The 25,348-nt window shown below is 50.5% G+C and overlaps 1 protein-coding gene across 1 annotated transcript in view; it reads left to right on the top strand.

The window, feature by feature from the left end:
• The first annotated feature begins 2,753 nt into the window (after positions 1-2,753).
• LOC128722095 (cyclic AMP response element-binding protein A) overlaps positions 2,754-25,348 on the top strand; it is an 81,606-nt gene continuing 59,011 nt past the window's right edge. The window contains exon 1 of the mRNA XM_053815925.1: positions 2,754-2,859. Coding sequence (XP_053671900.1) covers positions 2,806-2,859 — 54 coding nt within the window. The 5' untranslated portion in view covers positions 2,754-2,805. The remainder of the gene's footprint in view (positions 2,860-25,348) is intronic.

Below are 25,348 nucleotides of genomic sequence, written 5' to 3'. Positions count from 1 at the left end.
CATCAGTACATATAAGAAAATTTAATTAAATTGACGAAAATACTCCGTATGGGATTTTAGCCACCAACATGGTACGAGAGCTAATTGCAACAAGTGTTTGAGTGCCTTTAAATCGTTTTTATGATCCACTCAATCCACCCAGCGCGGGTCGGAACAACTCCTCAAGGATGCTCACAGCTGTTTAGGTTTCTCACGGGCTCATGGCATCCTTTGATTAGTTTATCCAGAATCATAAAAAAAATTGAGCTTCCAATTTGGATTTAGTTTACTGACCTAGCAGTCCTAATCATTTAAAAAGCTTTTTCATTTATACTAGATTACACAAAATAAAATTAAGCTTTAAAATTGGTTTGAGTATTTTTTCTACCGTCTGAATGCGGCTTAATTCTGGATGCTACTCAACGACCACAACCATTGCACAGTGGTAAATTGCCATGAATATTGGCCAAAAACTGAGCAAAAGGATTTTCTGACGTACAGAACGATAAAAGAGAAATAATTGAATGAAAAAGACTAAGAAAAAAATACTCACTTCCAATCGTACCGACTTTCATTGAACCTCGATAGAGAATCGTTAATTCTGACCCTTCGCAACTCCTACACGGTCTAAATTTAAAGGTTTTTATTGAGCCTTTCCCACCATGCACCACACACCGAACTCACGCACACACCCACCCACTGGAGCCGGCTAAATGACGCTCGGTGCCGGTGAGTGCCGGCACTCAGCAATTTGTTGCACATCTGGCGGCGGCGGCGTCGGCGATCACGGTTTGGGAGGGTTTTTTATTTATTTTTTATTTACTTACCCGTGAGAGCTCGACCCGAGCGGACGCATTTTCCGCCGCGCGCATTTTCCGGCCGCCCGCAGAGAGCGTCGCATCAGTTACCGCGTGTTCAGACGACACAAAAATTACACCCAAAGTGCTGAGACGAGCGTTTAAAGGCGAAAAAGGAAAGAACCGGCGAACCAACTTTAAAGCAAAATCCCTGCCGCAGGGCATAACGTCCTTTGGTAAAAAGTGGAGAAGGCGGAAAAATTTGGCCGTGTGTTTCGTTATCAGTTTTCCACCACCGTGTGACGAGCGTGAGTTAGTGAAAAATAAACCACCGCTGAAATCAAATTTAAATCCCCACAAACGTGCGCGAGATTGTGATCAGGGTCCGACCGGCCAGTGTCCTGGCTGTATCCTGCTGCAACACACAACAACAACAAAAAAATACCCACACGTGAACAAGTGGATTTGTTTTTCACCGGCCTCAAGCGCAACAAGTGGTTCCTGAATTCTTCTTACGAAAGCGAGTGATTTTAGGAACTGTCGCTTCCGGTTTTTCACACCATCAAGCACCAAGCAGCGAAAGAAACAGCATTAGACGAAGCACACACCAAAAAAAAAAAAACGATAGTGCGAGACACATATGGGAAAGACTTCTTGCCCGAGTCTCCTTCCGGAAGCCGGCCTTCGCGTGTGTGACTAGCTACAAGTTAGAAAGGGCTGCGATCGCTCGGGTTTGGGGTGTTTGTGCGAGATAATCGACTTCCCAGTTTTGTGTCACGACCAGCAACAGCTGCCCGAATGCCCGAGCAACGACTGCTGCTGATAACTGCGCCCGGCAAAGCTTAATCACGCACGCATCTCGAGGCTGTTCGTGAGACGTTTCTGGCTGTTAAAAGAGGGCCTTTTTCACCCATCTCACTGATCGATTCGGCGAAGAAAAAACCCTCAGTGCGTGAAGTCGTCGCTCTATCGCAACGAAAAAACCCCAAAGCCAAAGTGCCAAGTCCTTCAGGAGCGTGAAATGACGCCCGGCGAAAGCTTTGGGTGGTTGTGAACGGGTGTTGAGTTTACGCGATCGTGTACGCCTGTGTCTGTGCCTGTGTGCGTGGAGGTGTGCGTGTATGGAACACGAAAACAGCGCAACATAATTAGAGCTAATTAGCAGCGGAGCGAAAAACAAAACAAAAAATATTCCCCCAGAGCGTCGTGTGTCGCCAACGGAGTGTGTCCGTCCTTGGTTTTCCACGGGGAAGAAGCTACACTTTGTCGAGTACTTTGGCAAGAGATTATTATTCGGGAATATTGAGCGCGAAAATCGGTGTGTTTGTGTGCATGTGGCCGTGTATGTGTGTTAAAGGCGTTTAAACAGGGCCATGTGTGTCTCCCACGCACGTGAACAACCGGTCGCTTGCAGCAGAAGTGCAGGGATGAATTGAGATGAGGCGCCTCTGAAAAAGCAAAAAAAAATCCCCGAGCGCGTTGTTGTTATTGTTTTCATTTTTGATTCCACCCACCCAGCCACCTTCCCCCCCCCCCCCCCCCCCAAAGGCACCACCAACAACAACAACAACAAAAACACGTGTGCGTGTGTGTGTTTGGGTGTTTTTAATAGCACGCGGGAAGAAAGCGGCGTTTTTTTTCAACCTCAAGGGAGGTGAAAATTTGACGAAACCAAAAAGAAAAACGGAACCACCACCCTTTTGTTGGGGTGGGAAACTGTCACCGAGGGCGCGCGCGTGCGTGTGTGTATGCGTGTGAAAAGCTACAAAACACGCGAAAAAAACCGGCAATTCGCGATCGCGATCACGATCTTGCTTCTCCGTGTGAAGGAAGATCGCAAGTGAACCGTGTGAGTGCGCGTGCGTGCGCGTGTGTGTGTGTGGTTTTCACCACCCCCTACTTTTTGGAAAGAAAATCCCCCCTCCCCTCTCCCCCTTCGTCGCCGGTTCGTGTTTTGCGTGTGCGATCGCACGCCAAACCCGGGACCAGCAAAAACCACACGGCCGCCAAGCTGGATTACCTAAACGCGATGGATTTCGACGACGGGGACCTGAAGGACATCTGGGACACCGATCTCGATGCGGTAAGTGTGATGGACACATTTGGGAGGTGTGCTTGGTTGTGGCGGTGGCGTGGGTGAACTCGACGATCTTCCCAGGCGCCATCAAAACCGAATCGGGGCACCGAAAACCTGGAGCGACATGAAACAAACTGCAAAACGACACTATTAATAGTGTTGCGCTTGTGTAGGTGTGGGTGTGTGGGGTGTGGGGGGTGTTGTCTGGCTTTGCCGGCGATCTCCGTCTTTCGTATTCCTCCCGCGATCCTTCTCACCCCCCCGTCCCCCCATCCCCCTTCTCTTTCCCGATCAACGACGTCCATTGTGAGGCGCATGAGGTTTCGAGATTAGAATCAAGGAAAATCTCCCCAAGTGTGTACATATGTGTGTGTGTGTGTCTAGCTCTCTCTCTCTCTCTCACCTCCACCCCCCTCCCCCTTCCTCCACCCCCTGGACGACTTTAGAGTGCTGGTAAAGTAATTGAAACATGTGCCAGAGTCCCCGCGATCATAAACCCACGAGCCGCGCGAAGTGAAGCGAGAGAACACATGTGTCCGGTCGATTTATGCTTCCACCCACCCACATGTCGTTGGGTGTGGATGGGGTGGGGGGTTGGTTGGATGGGGGAGGAGGAAAATTGGGTCACTGGCGGCCGGGGGAGGGGGCGCGGAGGGAGATTGATTTGGGACTTTCCGAATCGAAGCTAATCAATTTCGGCGCTTGGAGCGCTTTTCTTTCCCTCTCTCTCGCTTCGTGTGCGCTTGTTTATTATTTCACGTCCTTTTACTCGGGCGCGGGAAGTGAAAGTAAAATGCGGTCTGGACCGGCGTATCCTCTCCCCACCCTTCTTCCTGCCGGCCTTTTTTCTCCCCTGGGAGGTACACAACCCAGCCAAATTGTTCACCGCGGCGCAGCGTTTCAGAGGCTATTATTGCGTGAGTACTCCGGTTCGGGCGGTGTTTCGAAACGTACACGCGCGCCTCCGCGAACAGAATATATGCGCCACTTCCGGCGTGCCTTGTCTCTCCCTTCTCTCCCACTCCCCCACCCCCAACGGGGGAAGGAGAGATATAAATCGATTAGCCAACAGGCAGGCAGACAAGGCAACCGAGCGGTTGCGCTTTTCCCAGCCCAGTTTGTGCCCTTTTTCTTTTCTACTCCTCTTCTTCCTCGCTCTGTGTTTTTCCACAGATATCTCCCCCCTCCACCTCCCCGCTCGCCTTCCTGTGCCCCCCCCCCCCACCAAAAGTGCGACAATCAATTCCGAGCGTCCAACCAACCGTTACTGATTGCACTTGCAGCAGGCGGCGCCCTGGTTGGGCCTTTTTTTCTTTCTTTTCCTCTTCTTCTCTGCGTGTGCGTGATGTTGTTGTTGCTGTTGTTTTCCCACCTCCTCCCCCGCCACACTCTCTAATCCCCCCGCGAGTGGGTGGACAAACTCGAGAAGTGTTATTTGGAGTGGGGAATAAAAAAAGGCAACAAAAAAGAGGAGCACACACACACTCTCTCTCTCTCTCTCTCTCTATCGCGTGTCGAATGGCCGGCTAATGTGGTGAGGTAACAACAATAGAAATCATGACACTTCACCCCCATCGGTATCATCCCTTTTCGGTGGCACCTGTTCATCTCGTGAGAGAGAGTGAGAGAGAGAGAGAATGAGAGAGAGAGCAAAACGACCGAAAGCAATCACACCAAAATGCCAACCATTTTCATCAATGTCTTTATACATGGCTGTGGATGAGGACGGGATGAGCCGTATGTATGGGTGTGTGTATGTGTTTTTTTCCGTAACGGCAGGTACGCATGACGTTCCACAGGCGCTTTTCCACCCACCCACCGGGGGGTGGTGGTAATGATTTCATCCCACCCATCACCCATGCCGGTTCGTTCGTTCGTTCGCTTTCGATTCCACCTGGCTGCATGAGCGCGTGATGTAATAGAAAGAAGAAAAAAACTAAGCGATGAAAGAAGAACACACCCCTTGTGTGTCCAAATTAGGGGATGAACAAAATAGAACAATTTTCGATCCTCGATTCCGAAGGGTTCAGTGTGAAAATACGTCTGAAATGAATTAATTTCCATCCGAGATGGCTGAAACTTTTCCTCGCCAATTATCTGATAAGGATTGGATGCATTTTCCTCTTCGAGCGATATGCGCATTTTCAGCAGCTCGAGTCCTTAAAGGGGGCTTCATCGCTTTCCTGTCAAATCCTTCCTCGTCAAAGGATCAACAGCGATCGATCCGCCATCGAGGGTCACAGAGGGTCCTCTGAACAATCTCCATTCATTCATCAACCGTTCGATTACGAAACGCCACCCAGCGTCACACATTCGCTTCCCGAAACGAAACGAAAAGAGTAACACAATAAAGAACAACCCCGCTTACGCACAGCATTCGGGAGGCCACAATCGATGTACGTGACACGCTCGCGCCCACCGTGTAATCGCAATCGTTTTAAAACACGAGCAGTACAAGCCCGGCAAGTAACCCCGGGTGGGCTTATGCAAGCGCGACGGACTAATCTTATCACGCATCCCTTTTTTCAGCCCACTCGGGGTGGCTAATCGAGTGGGGTATCGCACCCCTTCTGGAGGGACCTCATACCCCTCTTTTGTTCACACCCACACGGAGGTGGATTTTCGGGGGTGCCTTTTTGGCGAACATAAACGATGCTTAGGCGTGGAACGGTCGCGGCTTAGCGGAATGCGTGTTGGATTGTTTGTTTTTTTTTTGTTGTTGTTGCTGTTGTTGATGAGTCAAAAAAGCTATCAAACCGTCACCGTTTACGCACAAAACAAGTAAGCTAAAGGGGAGCAGCGTTAAAGCGTATTGCATCCGGCGTTGTGAGCTGATAAGGGCCACCATTCTCGACCCTGCTGGAAGCCCTGATGGCGTTTGCGATTGCAATGCGTAATCGATTTCAGCTCGAATGGAGGTGCTTGAAGGGGAACTGGAAAACCCCCACTTTCCCAGAAAATCCCACACTTTTTTTTCTTTCAAATAAACAAAACCCCGCGCCACTCAGAACAGGCCAACAAGGGAGCTGGAGTCCGGTGATGGCTTAAAGCGAGGTTATTTATGGACCCACTGCGACCCAGATTTCCACCTTCCAGACAACCTTCTGTCAACAGCGCGTTCTGTCATCCGTTGGTTTATGCTTTGCCGCGTGCGTGTATGAAAATTGCGCGAATTGTGCGCGTTCAACGGGTTGTTGATGAACTGCTGCCCCTTTCTGAGTCGCTCACGTTCCGGGAGGTTTGCGTGCGTGGTAAACTTCTCCGGGAAGGCTGATAAGAACGTACCGGACCAACTCCTGCTTGCCTGCTCTAGACATCTAATGGACATGAACGGCAAGTGTTTGGGTTTCATGTTCTTAAAAGCTTCCGGCCCGGTTTACTTGGCAGCGTGTGATCAACGTAACATTCCGGGAAGTCCCGACCATGCGAGTGACATCTAGATGCTCGGATGCAAACAAGGCTTCATGTTCCTGCGAAAACCAGCGAGCCATTCGTGTGATGGTGGCCGCAACCGCGTTCGTGATAAGGAGACTTTGGAGTTCCTCCCTCTGGGAAGGAGCGACAAAAAAAACAAAACGTTATCGACTGCACTTGGCTCCGGTGTGTTCGACCACCTGGAGAGGGAAGGCCGATAATGAACCGGACTATTAGGTTCTGCTTGCTCGCACCTTGATAGCGGTAGCTCGAGAGAGAGATGGGGAGAGAACGAGAGCATGAGTGGAGTAACAACCACCACGTGTTGCCAATCGAGTGGTTTGTTCGAGTACCTGAGGAATTGGACCGTTGCACTAAGGCATCAGATCTTGCGCCATCCATCTGCCTGCAGGCTTCCACACCTGGAACACCTTCCCGAAACGGTTTTGAAACGGTTTTTCCGGCCAGAAAATCCGCTAGCTCGGTTCGATTTTTCGAGCTGCTGCGGAGTAGCACAAGTAGCCCCAAATGGTCAGGTCTCGCGGTGGGTTTTTGCAGCAGTACAACATACAGCGGAAGGTCTTCTCTTTGGGTTGTTTGGAAAGCCGACCGGCGTTTTGAAATCCTGCCTTTATGAGGGCAATTTAGGTGGCTCAGAGCGCCGCAGATAAGCCCTCACCCCTTACCCGGGACGTTTTCTTCTCTCTGCTGGATTTTCCACCCTTCATCTCACCTCATCAGCTTATCGCCAGGTGCCTAGCCCCTCCGAAAGCCGGTTCTTGCGGGCTTGCGGGCTCGCGGGTGTAATCAATTACTTCGCTAATCGGACCGCCTCGTCCACAAGGCGGGCTGGGAAACGGTTACAGCGCAATATATTACCTCGCGGCGCTGGGCTGGGAGGAGATTGTTCTCGATCGGGTGCGAGGGCTCACGGGAAACAAAGAAAAAAAAAGGGAAAGTGTCAAAACAAAAAAAAAAAACACTCAGCCCGCGTGGGGGTTGTAGGTGCGGCTGGACGACCTTGACGTGCGGGACGTTGGTTCCACCTCGAAACGCCGATTGCGTAGGCTTTTTTTTTTCGACCGATAAAACGATCAACCGACCGGCAGGGATGGAAAATCCATCCCTTTCATTTTTATTTCGCTTTATTTTTTGTGGTGTGGTTTTTTGGTTCCTCTGTAATCAAAAATTGGTAATCTCTCGCTCTCGCTCTCGCTCTTTTGCGTGACATAAACCCTAAATCAAACCGTCTGGCGCGCGTAGGTGGCATTTCGGGCACCATTTTGCGCGATCTTGCGCCCTTTAACACCTTGATTGCCGCGTCACCCTGAAAAGTGGGTGACGGCAAAATTTCCAGGGAGCCATGGCACCCACTTATGGGTGACGGAAAAAACGCTTGATCAGCTTTTGTATCAAATTTATGACCAACCAGAAATATGACTGAAGAATTAGAGCCGGTGCAATCGTGTCTATGGCATAGGAGCAAGAATCGCTTGGTTCTTGGCATTCTGTGGATTTTCCTAAAAAAAAAAACGCTTGCCACTCAAGGTGTTAACGGCATGAAATACACCTCACTCGGTACACGCATACAGGCGAGCTAACTTTTAAGCAAAAAACCCTCAAGCGAGCGGAAGTTAATCACTTCGCGGCGAATTGGTCTCGCGTCTTGGACGGTAAAAGCAATTTAGCTCACCACCGGCATTTACTCGCCCATTAAACGTTCGCTTCGTTCGGGCGGACGTTAAGCTAGCCCTCGCCCTTCGCCACCCTTTTTCTTCCCGACTTCCCGAGAACCACCTGATAAGCGAGTGCAGGTGCGATTTGCAGGCGACCACAGATTACTTCCGCCCATGGTAACTGAGCGAACGCCAATGAAAACCAAGCCCGAGCGGAAGCTGTATTTGAGCATTAAGCGCGACAACGACACATTGTCCGCTGCCCGCTCGATGGGGCCCTTTCATCCCTTAAAAAGGGGTTGGGAGGTGGTTGGTTGTTCAAGTGACTTCCCAATTTCTACACTTGCAAGCCTCTCCCGTTCACTTCGCTTCGCCAATTGACCGTGACCGCGCGCCAGGCAGAAAACCTTCCTACGACAATGTTGAAGCCGCGAAGTCGAGAAGTCAAGTGGAAGTCGTCCCCCGCCCCTACTCGTGCTCGTGTGATGAAGGTTGGTGAAGGGGTCGCGGGGAGTGTGTCCCGTTACGAGCACTCGGTGCAGCGTGTAGATAAATAGACGCGAAGATGGATGCATTCTTGAGGGTCCAGTGGTTGGGTTTGGTCATCGTGACGGAAACTTCCGCGGTTTCTTCGCGCTCAAATGGGTTTGACCACTCTAAAAAGGGGGGTGTTGGGGTGGGTGGAGAGAGGGGGGGAGGGGAGTACGATAAAGAAACCACACTGATGCGATCACTACCACACCAACACACAGCCAAACACGCGGCACTACACTAATAAGACGATCGCGAAGCCTAGCCGGGAAGCGAAATGAACTGATCGTTTGAAGAGAAAGGAGAAAGAAAATCCCTCGCATCTCTCTTTCACTCCCACACAAAGGGAGAGTGAAAGATAAGAGACGGCGATCGGCACACACACACCAGGGGGGGGGGGGTTGTATATGTATATACAAGCACAAGGAGGGCATGGATCGTGATGATCGCGTGCGGTTACGCTGCCATGGCAACGCACGAGTGAACCGGTGAGTGCATTAGGCCCTTTTTCTTTTTTCCTCGAGAAACGATCGCGATCGCCGGCTGAAAGGAAATGCCTCCCTCCCCTTCTCCCCTTCTCCCCCACCACTCCACAGCTCTTCACCCCTTTTGTCAACCGCCGGACGAGCGAAGCGGAAGTTAAAACACGAACGATCGGTCCGGGGAGCGAACCGTACCCAAAGAACGGTTTGGTGGACTTCAACATGGAGTAGATTGTAAATTGCTTTATGAACGACCGAGCAGCGTGAGGGGGTTGTGTGGCCCTTTTGCTTGTCGATCGCTCGAAGGAAGTCGCCGCCAGGGAGCTGCCCAACATGCCCTAAAGCGGTGTAATCTCCGGTGGGACGCGAATGAGCGAAAGGCCTGGAAATTGTATGTTTGCGCACGTGTGGTACAGACACGCGCTTTTACTCGCACGCGCACATATGTGTGTCTGTGTTTGAGGCGGGTGCCGTGATTTACAATCCGTCATCAATATTTATTGCCCTTCGCCCGGCTCGCGACCGATCGATGGCGATCGTGACGGCGTTGCAGTTGTTTCTTTCTGCCCAGATGCACCCGGATGTTGGCCAGGAGGCACGTTAGTGTGTTTGTTTGTGTGTGTGTGTGTGTGTGTGTGTGTGTGTGTGTGTGTGATGAAGTTATCCCGAGGAACTCCCAGACCTCACGAGGAGTCCGGATGTCTGGGATATTTGTGGAATTTGGAAGCATGCTCTATGGGAGCTCCCTGTGACCGGTTTATGGATGTCAGGATGCGAATTTTAAACCCCAAAACCGATTCCGGATCGCGATTACTCCAGCGTCAGCTCTGCAAGCGATCTTTAAGATTTTGGACACAGTCTCAGTCTCGAATTTCTCGCATCCAAAGTGCAGTGAATTATGTGCCATCTGGCTCATTTCCACATTCAAATATCTAGTGCTCGATCCACGCCAGGATTCTTGATCGTATCGAGCTCGATCATGATCCCGTGATCGTATCGATCGCTATCGTTGCCTCGGAAACCGGATTCCCTCTGCGAGGGGTCGCACTCGGGCGTTTCTCGCGCATCTTTTCAAACTCCAAACACGTGTTCGGTGACGCTCACGCAATAGCACGCGAGAAACCACGCTACCGACCGTTCGCGCTGTCGAGCGTCGAGATCCTCGTCGATGTGACCGAGCAAACCGGTGCTGGCTCGGTGGCATGGATTTACCGGCCGGCTTTGTGGAGCTGGAATCGTGGAACGACAGCAGCAACAACAAAAAATCCAACGACCTTTAGTATTAGCTCATAATTTATATATTTCCTCCCGGTTTTTGTGTGCGTGTGTGTGTGAGTGTGCGACACCGAAGCCGGCTTGCGTACGCGTTGTAGCGTCTGGAAGATTAAACTCGCTTCTGGAGGGTGGTTGAACACCTTCTTTGCGTTCTTGTAGTTTTTTCTGAATTCTTTTCTCGTCCTGCATCTCTCGTGTTGCGTTTCGGGATGCGAGAATTTCTGTTTGTCATGGCCACCATGGTCCAGGATAGAATGATGGTGTGGAGATACGGTGAAAAGGGAGAATAAAAAAAGAGATGTCCGGTGGAATATGCGAAACTCTTGCCAGTGGCGGGCATTCGATGGTGCCGTTTCAGAACGCGCAGAGACGCGACTGAGGACGAAACATTTTTGCCTACTAATCGTTCGCATTTGAATATATGGAGAACAGCGCCAGGGCAGCTCGGTGCCTGAGACGATCTGGTAACACACGGTTCGAGATTTAAGCGTGACGAAAACAACGACGACGGGTAGATGGTATTACAAAAAGACAAATAAATAAAATGAACAAAAACTTCCCAATGCCCCTGGGTAAATCCAGAACAACTCTTAGAAGCAGTGTTGCCAGATATTCTTTACGAGAGACGTTTTGCAGTGAGTCTTCTCTAAAACGGAGTTTCTGGTTCTCTAACGAATTTTTATACGTTAAAGGAGGAAGACAAACAAAAACACACAAAAGTAAGCCATAAAAAAGCGCACAATATTGTTTTATCGCATCGCTCACTTTCTCTTGATGCGATCGGTTAGAGTGTTTTTTTTCTTACATCCAAAGAGAAAAAACACAACCAAAGACAATCTTGTGCCTTTCATCAATTTTTACCACCATTGTTTGTCGCGCCACCTCCACCGGGTATAATTTATTCTCACCCCAATCTCACCCCGTTCGGCACTTCATTTAAGGCGTATGATTAGTTTCAAAATGAGTGGTTTGCGTTTTTTTTTTCCCTCTCGATTCCATCATTTGTCATTCGGACCGATCCGCGTCAGCGCCATATCGACATCAAGACCGGCGCTGGTGTTCGATTACCATCTTCTCCGGATCTCTCCACGGGTTTATAATTTGCTTATAACGTGCGCCATCTCACCGGCCATGTTTGCTGTATTCATTTCCGTTTTTCTTCATCCTCCCAACGGTTAGATTTCGCCCCGTCGGTGATACAATTTTTCCCGCACCCATTTTCTTACACCTTTGGTGCTACTTTTTCCACTTTTTTTTTTGCTTTTCGGGGCAGCGTTGCTCTGTCCGGTTCACTATTAAGCATTTTTCGCTTTCAATTGAATGTACACATTTCTAAAAATAATGCCGCCTCCTCCCCGTGTGGGTGGTGGGTGAGATGAATCGGTACCGGTTTCGCCGCACGCCTCCATCCAGTGCATTTCGTCTGGTGCGAGATGGAACGGAACCGACCCGTTATAAACAAAGCCGATGTGGGTGGAATTGGGGGAAAATTCGATGGAGAAGAATTAAAACGCCCAACATCACGCTCTCGCGGAGCACGCTGGGGCTTGGTACAGTGGAACTCGAGAAGGTACACGAGTAGGAAGCAGAATCGATCCATGAAATGGGTGTGAGTCAATGGCGAGTAATGCACTAAAAGCAATATTTTTTGGAGACAGCCCCGTGAGATTTGCCGTTTGATCGTATCTTTGATGAAACTTTTTGTGCCCCCCGAAAACGTTCCACTTCACCGCAATGAACACAAGCCTTTGATGAGTGTTAGATAGATCATTAGGAGAGTAGCGTTTCCTTTGAAATTTTGCATTCAAGCATAGGGAAAACCCTCGAACCAACTCCAACCCGTTGCCATTCGCAGCGCGTATTCGGATCTAGCTCAGCGCGATCGATTCGCTGCACCATTCGCAAACCATGAATCGATTTCCACCAGTCACCGAGTGGCGCCGATTAGGGGCTGTTTTTTTTTGTGTTTGCTCGCCACACTAGCTTTAGGCTCGCTCAGAAAGTGCACGCTTTTCTTTTCGACTCCACGGTTGTGTTCGGTTGGCGGTTCGGAGCCAAAAATAAAAACCCAAAAATAGCAAAAAAAGCCAACTTTCGCCAGATCCAAGGAAGCTGTGCAAATTCGGATCCTCAGCTCGATCGCGAATGGGTGAATGCACTTGCTGGGTTTTCGCGAGCCTACTTTTCTGGTTTTAGCTTCTCCTTTTTTTGCCGCGTACCAAAAACCACCATTTGTGTCTGCATTTTTGGGGGCCTGGTTTTTTTTTCTAGCAATGTGAATTTTCCGCCCACTAGGGGGTGTGGTGCATTTTTTTTTCTTGTAAACCCACCCTCTTTTTGCGGTACATGTAAAGGCAGTTTTTTTCTGAGCCCCACGATGATGCCTTCCGCTTTTCCGACGTGGGGGTTTGTCGCGGTTTTTCTAGGCCACGGTACGTGCAGTTGTTGCACGGCGTTTGCCTCCATCGCGCGCCCGATTGTGGAGAGGCTTGAAAATGGTTCGAAATTAAAATAAATCGATTTCGTCCCCGAAAACCCGCATGCCACCCTGTGCGTTGGGGTTAGGAGCTAGCCTAGCCCGGTTTGTGTGCTGTTTTTTTTTGTATTCGCTTCTCTCTTTCGTTGCCGCTGTTGTTTAATTTCGCAAGCTTTCGTACCGCCACGATCGCTTGTTGCGCGGGTTGGTTTTTTTTTCCAGCGACTCCGAGTGAGGTGGAATTTGCGTTAGGTATGCGAGTTTGCGCTGCATACGCGAGCGATGGAAGCCACCATTTGTATTTTGTGCAAAATATTTTCCCGCTTTTCTTTGCGGATTATTACTTATGTTCGTTTTCTGTTTTGCCATCTCCCTGTCTCTCTCTCTCTCATTCTCGCTTCCTTTTATTTGTCATTCACTGCCACCGGTTGCATTTCGGTTTCAGGTTGATTATCTCAACTCACCTCATTCTGCAGGTGTGTACTCAAACTGCAGGTAGCCTTCTCTCACCCATCCCTGGCGCCGCAAACAACCGCCCAACCCGGGGGGTTGCGACTGGCGACGAGGGCCAGCGGCGACATGCAAATAATTAATTTCAATTCTTTCGCCGACGACTGCACGCCACCGACGGGCAAATGATGGTTGACATTTATTATGTTCCATCCCGCTGTGTTTCGCTGCCAACCCAACCCCACCGGAGACTCGCTCGCTGACTGAGGCATTAAATCGTGGGGGCTTTCCACAAATTATGTCACCGCATTCCGCAGAAAACCCGACCGGCGATGGTGTGGCCTGGAAGGAAACAAGACCCGGACGCGTGTTGAACCGCGCGTATTCCTCCGACAACGCGCGGCACGCTAATGGCCGATAAGACAAGCACCAGTCTGCACCACGACCGGTTACCGGCACACGACGCACGTGATCGCGATCCTTTTTTTTTCTTCTTGTACCAGAACAAACTCACCAGACGGCACGCACTTGCAAGCTTGGCGCCTGGCTAGAACTCGTTCTCCCGGATCCCGCAAGATCGTCACTATCTGAGATTGAAATCGACGCCAGTGAACTAACCTCACGAGTTGCGCCAGTGCTGCCAGAACGTGAATGGGAAATTCACTTGACGTCGGACGGGGATTTTTTTTTACCCGTACATTAGTTGCCGGTTTCGTTTAGATTTAGTTGCGCATAAATAGTCAATCGATGAAGGTGTAAGAAGCCGTTTAAAGCGTCGTTTACGTGAAGTGGAAAGAAACAAAAATCCCCATCTCGTTTGCGTTCGATCCTCCTGAAGATTGTACGCGATGACAGCAGGCGATGACGATTGTGAGCCAGTGCCAATGAGTTTTTTTTCTTCGTTCGTGTGTTTTTTGTTTATCCGTTTATCCACGTGCAATCGCAATCTGGTTTTATTGAGACCCTTTTGCGGTAAATTAAGGTAATTTAGCGAATTTACTACCTCGTGCAGTCGAACATTGTGAACCTAAACGAGCATGCGCTTGGAAACGCTTGGAATTTCAGGCACAATTGGCAAACCGATCGTGGTTTATAAAGATCGTTTAATTAATCGTTTGTTCCAACGCGTTATGGTTACCATTTTCGCAACCGACAAAACGCCCGAACTTACTCATCCCTGGAGTGCACGAAAAAAAAACTCCTGCAAGCTTTCACCGAGACCGAGATCGCATCCCATTCGCTTGACATTTGACTCACAGTTTGCGTCACAGCTGGAGGCCACTTGTAGCGGTCGGGTTCAGCTTCCTGGCCCGGGTTCGTGCAAGACGTTCAGCCCTCAGAAATTCATTTAACACCGGTCTCGGAGGTCGTCCTCTGTGATTAACGATCACCGATCGGCGGCAATCAATCATGCGCGCGTCGGGACCGCACCGAGACCGCTGATTTGCCGTTTTGTTTTTCCTCCCTTCCAAGCGATTCCACCCCTTTTGGTGAGAGAGTTGAGCGGGATGCTCCAATCGCGCGCTTGGGAAGGCGATAAAGTTTCGGTGGGCTCGGTTTTGGAAGGCGGCTCATCCTCAGACGGATGGATCAGAAATGTCAGATCGTCCAGAGAGGCTGAAAGTGTTTCCCTGCTCTAGCGGGGGTTTTTTTTTCGATTCGCAACACTTGGAAACAGTTGAAGGGCCATCGAAAGGGTGGCTGCTGGTGCACCAACACTACCATCACCAGCGTGATCACACGCGGAACCATCAGTACGTGCTCAAACGGAGAAAGGGAATTCGTCGCAACAGGTGAAAGAAAATCGTTGACCTTTCACTCGTACTTGGGTGGCGGTGGCTTGCTTTTTTTTTTTGGAGGGTGAATCTTCAGGGAGGGTTTTTTAAAAAGGTTCCCCCCACCAGTGAGCACGATCACCATTCACCTGTGCCGGTGGAACGAGAAGAAGATGTGATCCCTGCGAGCAAACCCATGCATGGGAGTGATGTTGATGAATGTATAAATATTAATAGGAGACATAAATTAGATATTTGACTTCGCCTCGAGGCAGCTCGCGTGGTTTAGGTTTTCGGGTGGAATACACGGACGTGTGTGTGTGAATGCTTTTTTGTATAATCCATCCCCCAGAGTGAGCTAAACACCCCACCGTATGTGTTGCGAGTGCCTTCTTCTTCGTTAGTACGCTTTTCCCACCTTTTTTTCCGCGTTCCATGGGAACTCGAGCCTTTTTTTTTGCTCTCCATCGTAAGGTAGCCCTCCCCCTTTTTACCTTTGACACCCGGGCGCGCCAGAGGGCACGCCACCGTCAGAAAGGGCCAACGGTTTTTGGGGTTGTGGTGTTGGGAACTGTGAGAAAAAGAACCGCTCACGAAGGCACGAGCGATCGCGAGCTGCCTAATGCGATTTCTGCACGGCTCAGCCTGAGGAGAAGCTGTACGCGGGGAGACATGCGAGGATTTAAAGCAACACAGAAGAGAAAGAAGCGCAGCGTGGGGAAAAGAAAAGCTCATACAGATTCTCCACCCGAAACCCGAGTGTGCTCTATGGGAAGCGAATTAACGCTCCGATGGTTCCACCGCCTGCAGGCGCTGATCGCGAATCGCGTTCCCATGCGTTTCCGTTTTCGAGCCACCAGGTGGGGGAACTGGGGGGGGGGAGGATAATTGGAAAGGGCTCCCACCGTTTCACCGCATCCCACCGAACCGGTGCAGCAATCTGTTCGAAGTCAGCGGGCGATCATCATCAACCTGCCTTTTTGGCTGGCGATTTCGACAGATCCGGATCTGGGAAGTAACGAAAATCTCTCCCTCTCTCTCTCTCTCTCTCTCTCTCTCTCTCTCTCTCTCGCTCACACCGTTAGTGCCCAATCGGTGCCACGGCCAAGGCCTGCAAGTTCTTGTTTGTGAAAAATTTGCCCGGGAAATTAGCCCGCTCCCTGGTGCAATCGTTACGCTTTGGTAGGTTTGTGCAAATTTTGTGTACTTTTTTTTTCCACCCGTAAAATGTTTTGCAAAAAAATAAAACGGACCGAGAAACCAATGAGAAAATGCTCTCTAAAAAAAAAATGAAGAATATACAGTTGCAAATAGATTGCAGATGATTTGATAGAAAAGCTAGCGCTTGCAAAATAGCGAGAGAAAAAAAATAAAACCTCCAAGGTTTGATGGAGCAAATTTCGGGTAAACCGTCAAATCACGTTCCATTGGCTTGCGCTCTATTTTACACCATGTGCGCCCAACCCTTTGGGAGAAAAACCCTCGTGTAATTGCGCACGAAAGCAAAGTGCCGACATGTGTAAAACGATTGATTAAGATCGCATTATTTGTAGCTCATTTCAATTTGAATACACCCCGTTCGAAGGGGTAGATGAGTGTGAAAGTGTCAATGTTAAGCGTGCCCATTTAGGCCACTCGAGCCACCCATTTTATGCGGCTCTTTTATGAGCCTGGCGCCGCAACCAACGCAACAGGTGGAGATGCGCCGTATGATCACGCCAGCTTCAGGTTAATGTCGTTGTTTTCGCCCATTTCGGTGGCGACCTTCAGAGCCTCAGCCATTCAGCGTTCGGCCATTGTTACGCGGTTAATGTAACGATTTCATTCTGAACCACCGGAAGACGCGTCGGGCTTCAATTCTATTGAGGTGATTGCATTAGAACTGATTTTGAGGTCGTGCTTTTTTGTTGTTGTTGTTGTGGTAAAAATTACCCCCACGTGTGTCGATTCAAGCCACGTGTTTTGGCATTAAATATGAAAAGTGGAAATTGGTAAGCCCTTTGGTGGGGCATTTAAATTATGAGCCATTTTTATCCACCCGGCCATGTAATTGAGAGCCCTCGCTCTTACGAAACCGCTGTTAAACGGTCAACATCGTCCTGCGAACGACCGTCACGTGGATTGGGACGAGTTCCAAACCCGCCCTGATGGCACCCGACCATACCAGTCGGTAATTAAAGCACCAGACTCCACGGATCAGCGTGACACTCGCCGGACAGGTTCGTCGGAAGGAGTGTCAGTGCGCTTCCTTTTAGCATCCATCATCACCATAATTAGGCACACCCTGGGTACATTCTGACGCACCGAGACACCGGAGATGCGGTGAAGGATACCTGAGGGCGAGACCAAACAGACCTGACGTCTTGATTTCCTTGGGCGTGCGCATCTAGGACGACAGCTTCTTCCTTCGCCGAGCCCAATGTGGCCCGATAATGATAAAGAAGAGCGCACAAGAGCGGTGTGTGTCCTTCAGAGCAACCTACCTAATGATGAACGTCTCCTGTACGGCGTGCTCGTGACCCTGGACCTTGCGATCGCCGATGCCAGAGAAATATCGCAACGACACGAAACCAGTTCCAGGCTCTTGTTGGCTCGCAGGACGACGAGGGTTTTTCGCAGTAATTTCGTCCCCACGGATCGGTGATCGGTGGCTTCACACGTGCAAAAGGGGTCAACTGGTAGGCCGCGGTATTAAATTTACATTATATCGCCTCCCCACACGACGAGGTCGTCTTCTCCCAGAAGAACCCTCGTTCGACCAGCTCCACCAAACCAGGGGCTGAGACTTCATCAAAAACACATCACTACTGCTGCGCCCGGTTGACCTCGAAATTGTTTTTACGCGCTTGCGTTATTGATATCGCGCGGTGCGCAACGTTGTTACCTGCAGATTTTTGTTGTCCCTTTTTTCTTACTTGATGGTCTGGTTGTGGTTGGAAAAACAGACCAAAAGGCCCAAACTCCAGCGCGGCGATGCGCAGTACTGATAACGATCCCGGAACGCGCGTGGAAAAACGCACCCAGCGTATGTTTTCCGAGGAGTCCCGTTTTTTGGGAGGGTTAGGTGGGTGGTGGTTTGCTTCACTTCATCATTGTACGAGATCGGCCACTGACAGACCCGATGTGGGGTCGGTTGATGAGCTATCAATTAGGGAGGCCAGCGTTTCTATCACACGGACACGGTGTTCGCGGGAGATATTAGCAGCGCTTTTATCACCTTTTCGAGAGGGTTGGAAAACACACCCCCCCCCCCCACACACACACGAAGGTGAGCATGAACGTGAGGAGCGCGGTGTGATGTTTCGGTTGTTTTAAGCACAAGGGGAAAAAAAGGGAAAAACTTTCAATTAATTGATAAGACCCGACCGGGCGCCGGCTGGAGATCAAAGCGTGATTGGTTCAGCCGCGTTCTCGTTTGGCCAACGGACAAATGACAATGTTATGTCACTGATAACGTGCGTGTGGTGCGCGAAGGTACGACAGGGCCGGACCCACGGGCTCGATCGATCAATCTAATGAAGATCGCGAACGTCCGATGTGGCGACGAGGGAGCGATGACTTCATCGCGCAGGCACGTCACCAATTGGGGCAGGATCCGGTAGATGTTTTTAGGGAATTGCAGACCTCTTTCGGTGGAATTGGATTGCCATCAGCAGAGACGTGGCGTGGGAATTTACGTTTCGGTTTCGTTGCAAGATCAACTCGTGAGAGAGGATTTTTTGCGCCAGAACGGAGCCGAAACAACGGCCCGATTGATAAGCCTTCGATCATGCTCATTTTTAGCGAAAGGGAAAGTGTTGGGAAAGATCACAACCGCTCGTGGTTGGAAGATCAACTTCTGACCGAACAGATCAGCGTAATCCGGTGTCTGGAGGCGTCATTCTTATCGCGCTTGTGTCCCATGGGTAACCGGTCCCAAAAACGCCCCTGGCAAAAAGGGCCCTCGGTTCTGTTTACGTTCACCAGGGTTTAGCTGAAGGGCTTTTGGGTCCCAGCAGCTAGCAGCCGTACAAAGCCAGTCACAACGTTTTTGCGGTCCAAAACGTGCCCACCAGACGAAGCGAGCGCCAGCAATTTAACCCTCAACGGGTTTTAAAAACGGGGAAATAAATGGGGACAAAAACAGTCCTGGTGTTTGGGGGGAAAAATATGGAGCGAAAAGAAAAAACGACCCAACGACACCTTCCGCAGGGTGATGGTGAATTATGCGTGCGAAAGAAACACCCCGGCGTGAGCTTCGCAATGTGTCAACAGGGCGAAGAGTGTTGCGAGTGTTGTAAAAAACGACCAAAAAAGGAAAAAGAAAACAAAAAACGCACCCAACCTGTCAGCGGCACATTAAGGGTGCGCAAAATTCATCACAACCCGGCGAATTATTAGCTTCAAGCCGTGCGACGTGCGGCAATGCGCAAACATCCCGCTGGTAAAGCTGGAGGCCGGTAGACACATTTTCCACAGTGCTCTATTTATCGTCAACTCCTGCCGTCAGCTGGGTTACAAAAAATGCACCACATACATCGGGGCCGAAGGACGGGCAGTCTCTCAGGGCGCTTTTCTTTCACCCATGGGATGGGATGTCAGCTGGGCTGCGATTCCGTGGAAAAGTGAGCCTTCGCTTTCGTGGTCGGTTGGTTAGTTGCGTCACTGACACCTCCGGAACAATCGAAACATCGGCAGGTGATGGTTCGAGATGGGCCCGCAATCAGTCAGACGGTCTTCAGGGATTGTTGCGACAGCCCCACAAAACCCCAACGTCAGTTAGCCAACGGTCGCGATTTTCCGCGCGCGCTTGTGCCACACAGAACCAGCACACCAGTATACAAAGTGGACGCTCAGTCACGTTTTTCACGTTACATTCCGCGGGCTCTCGAACCAGGGCGAAAGAACAAACCCACAGGGTGAGCTGTTCGGGGGCGCGACTGTTTCGGGGTTCGAGTTTCTTCCTGCTTTCGTTCGCGCGGGGTTCGCTGTGGTACATAATCGATTATTATGCTGTAATGCCACCCAATACCACCCAACAACCGAACGGGCCATCGTTAAGGGACAGTTACGAAACAACGAGCGCTCAGAATGGTTGTTTTCCTCGCAGGAGAACAGCGTGCGAGCGTTGTTTGACCGAACCGAATAGACAAGCGAATAGGGCTGCGAAATTCACGCTGAATAGTTCTGGCGGTTGGCACGATTCGGTCGAATGCAACCCAGCCAGCCATCCTGAGCGAGGTTTTTTTTCCCCGTGAGGGAAAGCGCTGTTTGGTGGTTGGTTAAAAGCCCCCTAGAATAGACCAGAAGTCCTGGCGTTTCGGTTCAGACATGCGTCCCGACGAGTGTTCAGCTCACAGACCGTTGCATGTTTGCGTCGCTCAGAAGCTCAAACTAAGCGAGAGAGAGAGAGAGAGAGAGAGAGAGAGAGAGAACGAGAGAACCTTTAAATGAAGCAACGATGGGCGCGCATTCCCTTTTCTAATTGGTACCTAAACGCGCCGCTGTTGCAGCGCTTTAAAGGCCGACTAAAAAAAGGGGAAGAATCGATCGCCGAAACGTCTTAATATTTGCTCGCAACCCGCTCGGTCATCGATCCCTCCCCTTTTGTACGGTATGCGCTAACGATCGCACGAGGAAAAGCGCGGAAAAGCCCGGGATCGGGTAATAACACCAATTAGAAGTTATCTCTCTTTGGGGCTTCTTCTCCGAGTACACGCAGATCGGAGCCGCTTCGCTGAGCCCCGTTCTGGATGGGGATGTTATCGGCTGGAAGGCTCGCAGGTTGAGTGCTTTTCGGTGTGTGTGTTTTCCTTCATTTCGTTTCGCTCGCTTTCCACGCAACGAGGGAGATGATTTTGGGATGACCGCCCCCCGAGACATGGGTAGGGAAATGAAAATAAATAAACAATGTATTAACACCTCACTGGTGGGGTTTTCGATGGGGATGAAAGAGCCAGAAAATAGCCTGAACAGGAGCAACAAATAAAAAAAAATGGCAAACGGTGGATGATTTTGCTACCACACGCCGCACTCTGCACCCTTGCGAACGTTCAGTTACGGTTTGTTAGCTCCATTAAAGCGATTTTGCGCACTCTAAAAGCGATCATCTGCAGCGTTGCTGTTCGAATATCAGCCGCAGGGTGGTACTTCACTTAAAGACACCGCGCGCAACAGATTTGATTAATACAAATGGATGCGCTTTGTTTCATGGGGGGCTCCCGGTGCATTAGCAGGTGTGTGCGTGTGTGTGCGTGCGTGTGTGTGTGATTGCATCACAAATCGTCTCACATAACGCCCTGGCGCTATTAGTAACCGAAAGCGCACCAGACCTTGATCGAGGCTTTTTCGAGCGGGTGGACCACACTCTCAACTGCCACAAGCGTGTAGCGCTTATCAGCGAGGTCGAATCGAATGCACCACCTCCAGAGTACGGTCGATCAGCGCCACATTAGGTTCGGTATGGTGGCGTTGCAAAACCACACAAACCAACCTGCTAAAGCTTGTGTGGCGCAACCGAAGCAGAACGAAACGCACGCTCCCAAACACACACACGCGTACCCAAGAAAGGTCCAGGAGGCTAATTAGGTGTGCCCTAGCATGGTTGCTGGAACCACCTTCAAGGTTTCCGGCCCAAGCTGGAGCGCGCGTGTGCAAAATGCCCCGTTTGATTAGACCCACGAGGAGGTGACTTAAACGCAACCGATGACCGATTAACTTAATCAATCTCTCCCCTCCACGCGAGAGTGGTTTCCTTTTCTTCTTTTTTTCGAGATGGAAAGTAACGACCCGAGAGGCGAGGGGGCTTATCGGCTGCATAGTGGCATGTGTTGCGGCCTTGCACTTGCCCAACAACCACCTTTTCTACTCGCCAACCGCCTGGAGATGGCCTTTCTGCTGGTGCATTTCACCTTTGGGTGATTGCCGGTGGAGGGTTGTGTGTAGAAAAAAAGGGGGAAAAATGAAGCCAACCCCCTACTCGTCCACCTTCACGAGAGAAAGGTGCACGTGTGACGCTGATGCAGTTGCAGTGTATGTGTGCGGCATTTCTTTCTCAGGGTGAAAGAGCTGAGCCCGCGGGCTGACGGAGGCTCATTTGGTGCACGTTGAATTATTCATCGTTCGTTGGGTGATCGCGGGGGGAGGATGGGAGGATGGGAGGAGGGTGGAGGAGCAAATCAAGGCAAGGCCACGAAAGGCCTTCCCAACAGCCAGCTCGGGATTAAGTCCGACAGTTGGGCCAGAGGGCATTTGGAAGGTTGCATTTCTGCTCGCCCATTGCAACATTGTGTGGATCAAACGTGGTTGGGGGTGGCATTTTCATCTGAATCGTGAACTGGAGTTACCGCTTTTTTTCTACTCCTTTTTTCCTTGGTGTGAAGTTTAAAATGAAAAAAACTTCAGCATGCGAAAGTGCGAGCTGATTTGGTGGCTTCTTCAGTTGGCACGGAGTTGGTGTTCGGAGACTCGTTTGGCATTTCAAATGACTCCCGTGACTGTGTCAAACTGCTTGCCTTGCAACAAGTGGCCTTATTGATGCAGCAAACAAGTGTTTTACGGGCTGCTCTCTCTCTCTTTTTCACTCTAGCTCAAGCCTACGATTTACGCCCCAAACGGAAGCGCCCGAACAGAAAACGGAAAGGCACCCGGGTGGGAAGGCAACATCCGGTGAAATGTTAGTTGCTCCGGTGGATTTGTAAACCCCCCCCGTAGAAAGTACTTTCGTTCACTTTCGCGAGAAGAAAACGAAAGAGAGAGAGAGAGAGAGAGAGAGAGAGAGAGAGAGAGAGAGAGAGAGAGAGAAATAAAATGAGGCTTAAAGCCACCCTTTGGGAATGGGTGTTTGAGTTTGTTTTTCGTTTTTTCTCTCTCGAAAACATTCGGTGGCTAATGTACCGCTGCTGGTGTTGGTGCTGGAGTTGCTGTGTGTGTGTGAGGGTGCATAATGCCTACTAAGCCGGGTGCGATCGCTCCGGTTCATTAGGAAGCTGCTTCCAATCCACCAAACAACCAAAGAAAAACGGGCGCTTTTGGCGTGTCTCTGGGAGAAAAGAAATAAAAAAAAAAACCTTTACTAGAACCTGCACACCCCATTATGTAAGCCCGTAGGCGCGGGTTTACCGATCGATCGGATCGGAAAACATCTTCAACATCAAACCAAAAGGCAACGATGCCGCTCTGGGCTGCCTGCGAGTGAACGCGCTCCATGGCCGGGATTTACATAAATACAAGAGAATATAATCTTACTGCGCGCGCGCATAAACGCGTCTCCTTTGGCTCCAGGTTTTCCTCCTCCGGATCATGTCCGCAGGGATGCAGATGGAAGAGGGCAACGAAAAAAACAATCCGAGAGAGAGAGAGAGAGAGAGAGAGAGAGAACAAGAGCTAGTAGAGGAGAGCGAGAACGATAGGCGTACAAGAATGCTGCCAGTTAATTTATGTTAAAGATTCCTACTCCGCCGTTCCGCTTGCTGACATCCCTTGGGGTTGGTAGATGACTTCTCGCTCTCACTCACTCTGCTGCTCTGTCTATCTCCCTTCATCAACCCTCCCGATCGGATTGGATCGTTAATTTTCCGATTCGCTTCACAGCATAATCCCGGTTAAGGTCGGTGCATCGAGCGATTGCGTGCCCTCTGCTGGAGTTTCTCTGTTTGATCGTGGTGTTCAGGTGCGATCACGGCAGGATACCGATCGGTCCTCGATCACCTAGAAAACCCCACTTCCCAACCCGAGCATGGTGTCAAATTGTCAGAAAAAAAAAACCTCAACCGATCGCGATAAATCCGCCAGCCTCATGCCTCATGACAAGGAGCTTTTAATGCGAGCTTTTCTCAATGAATCTCAGCAGATGAGCGCTGTTTGCAAGGAACAACCTCGTGACAGAAACGAGTTCCACCTGCCCGGTGTGATCTTCAAAGTCGTCTAACGAGCTGCTAATTATGAAATTAATTACCCGCATTACACATCGACCACTCGCGGAACCAGTTCGGTGACCGGCAGCAACCGAAAAGCGAAACCTCAAGGTGTTCCAGTGTCGACTCCGGGACTCATCCGCCTCGCATAAGGGCGCGGTCAAGCCCGTCAAGCGCGCGGAATATTTATTTATTCAAATCCAAACGAACGTCCCCACAAAAGCCACGCACGACGGGGACCTGTGGCTTCCGCGATGAGCACCGAGCGCGCGGTTTGGAGGCGTTTTGTCGTCCAGGTGCCAGGAATGGAATGCCGTACACAGGGTGGTTATGACAACCGTGGTGTGTCCGTAGGGCTGGAGAAGCGCTGGGCTTAATGGCGATTATCATATCGCTGTGTTCTTCTTCCCCGGATTGTGTTCCCTACTTTTCGAGTTTTCCACCCGGAGGGCTTTTTTTTCGTGTGTTGTTTCTCTTCTTCTTGTTTCGTGTCGATCGGCGATCTCGCGGCACACTATCCGGGTCGGGCGTATGTGTGTGTGTGTGTGTTATTTGGGTTGGGATGCGAGTCCCCCCGCAGGATGGCAGGTTCGTGTTCTCCCTCCCTCCACCAGAGACCTCCCTAGCCCTAGCGAGGCTCGAAACCCGTCAGCATCATTAGCGATATCATCCGTGATAGGGGAACCGGTTTTTATATCATCTTTTTTTTTCTTCCTTCTCTCCTGTCTGTGTTGTTGCCGCTGCTTCCGATGGCTTCCCGGGAAGCGGGTCTCGATCTGGAAGCGTGTGCTAGGCAAAAACCGCTAGAGCAACCCAGCGGGATTAGAGACCGGCGCGGATCCTGGCATCCGCGCGTTAAAGGCACGCCAGGAATGCACGCCGTGGGACCGCTTGGTTCCGCTGATTTGCAACCTGCTGCAACCAATGGGGAGGACCGGGAATTTTGGGGTGGATGGGCGGTGGATTTAGAGAGAGGGGAGGAAATTTGATCAATACCCTGTGGAGTCGTGTTTCACGATTTAAACTGCGCGAGAACAGGCGCTCCTTTTCTGGTGTGCTTTCTGCGTGATCGATCCACATGTACAGGGGTGCAAATTTAGTGGAAAATGTTCGACATCGGCACTACGGACGACCTGACCTGGATGGGAAAGAAAGCGATGAACTTTGGCCCGGGTGCAAGAACACAACATCCTGTAGAGAGGCGAACGAGCCTTCACCAAACCGTGGCTTTAAACGCGATTAACGGCTTGTCGACTTTCAAAGGGGTGCTATCATTTTCAACCCAAATAATGCATTCGTCAGCTTCCTGCGAGGTTGAGACTCCGTTCCCGAGTTCCGACGTAATCTATCACCCAGATGTGGACCCCTGGGCGGGTTCAGCGCGCGATAAATCTCGCCAGGAGTCAGAAGGGTCCGCTCAAAACACCAAACGCCCGTTAGGTGTCATCCGGCAGTGCGAGGGTGCGACACCAAATGGGATCTTAATGTGACGTTCGTCGCCTTCATTATCGGGACCCGGAAT

Source organism: Anopheles nili, chromosome 2, assembly GCF_943737925.1.
Source record: "Anopheles nili chromosome 2, idAnoNiliSN_F5_01, whole genome shotgun sequence".
Lineage (NCBI taxonomy): Eukaryota > Metazoa > Arthropoda > Insecta > Diptera > Culicidae > Anopheles > Anopheles nili.
This window is presented reverse-complemented; position numbering and strand designations above follow the sequence as displayed.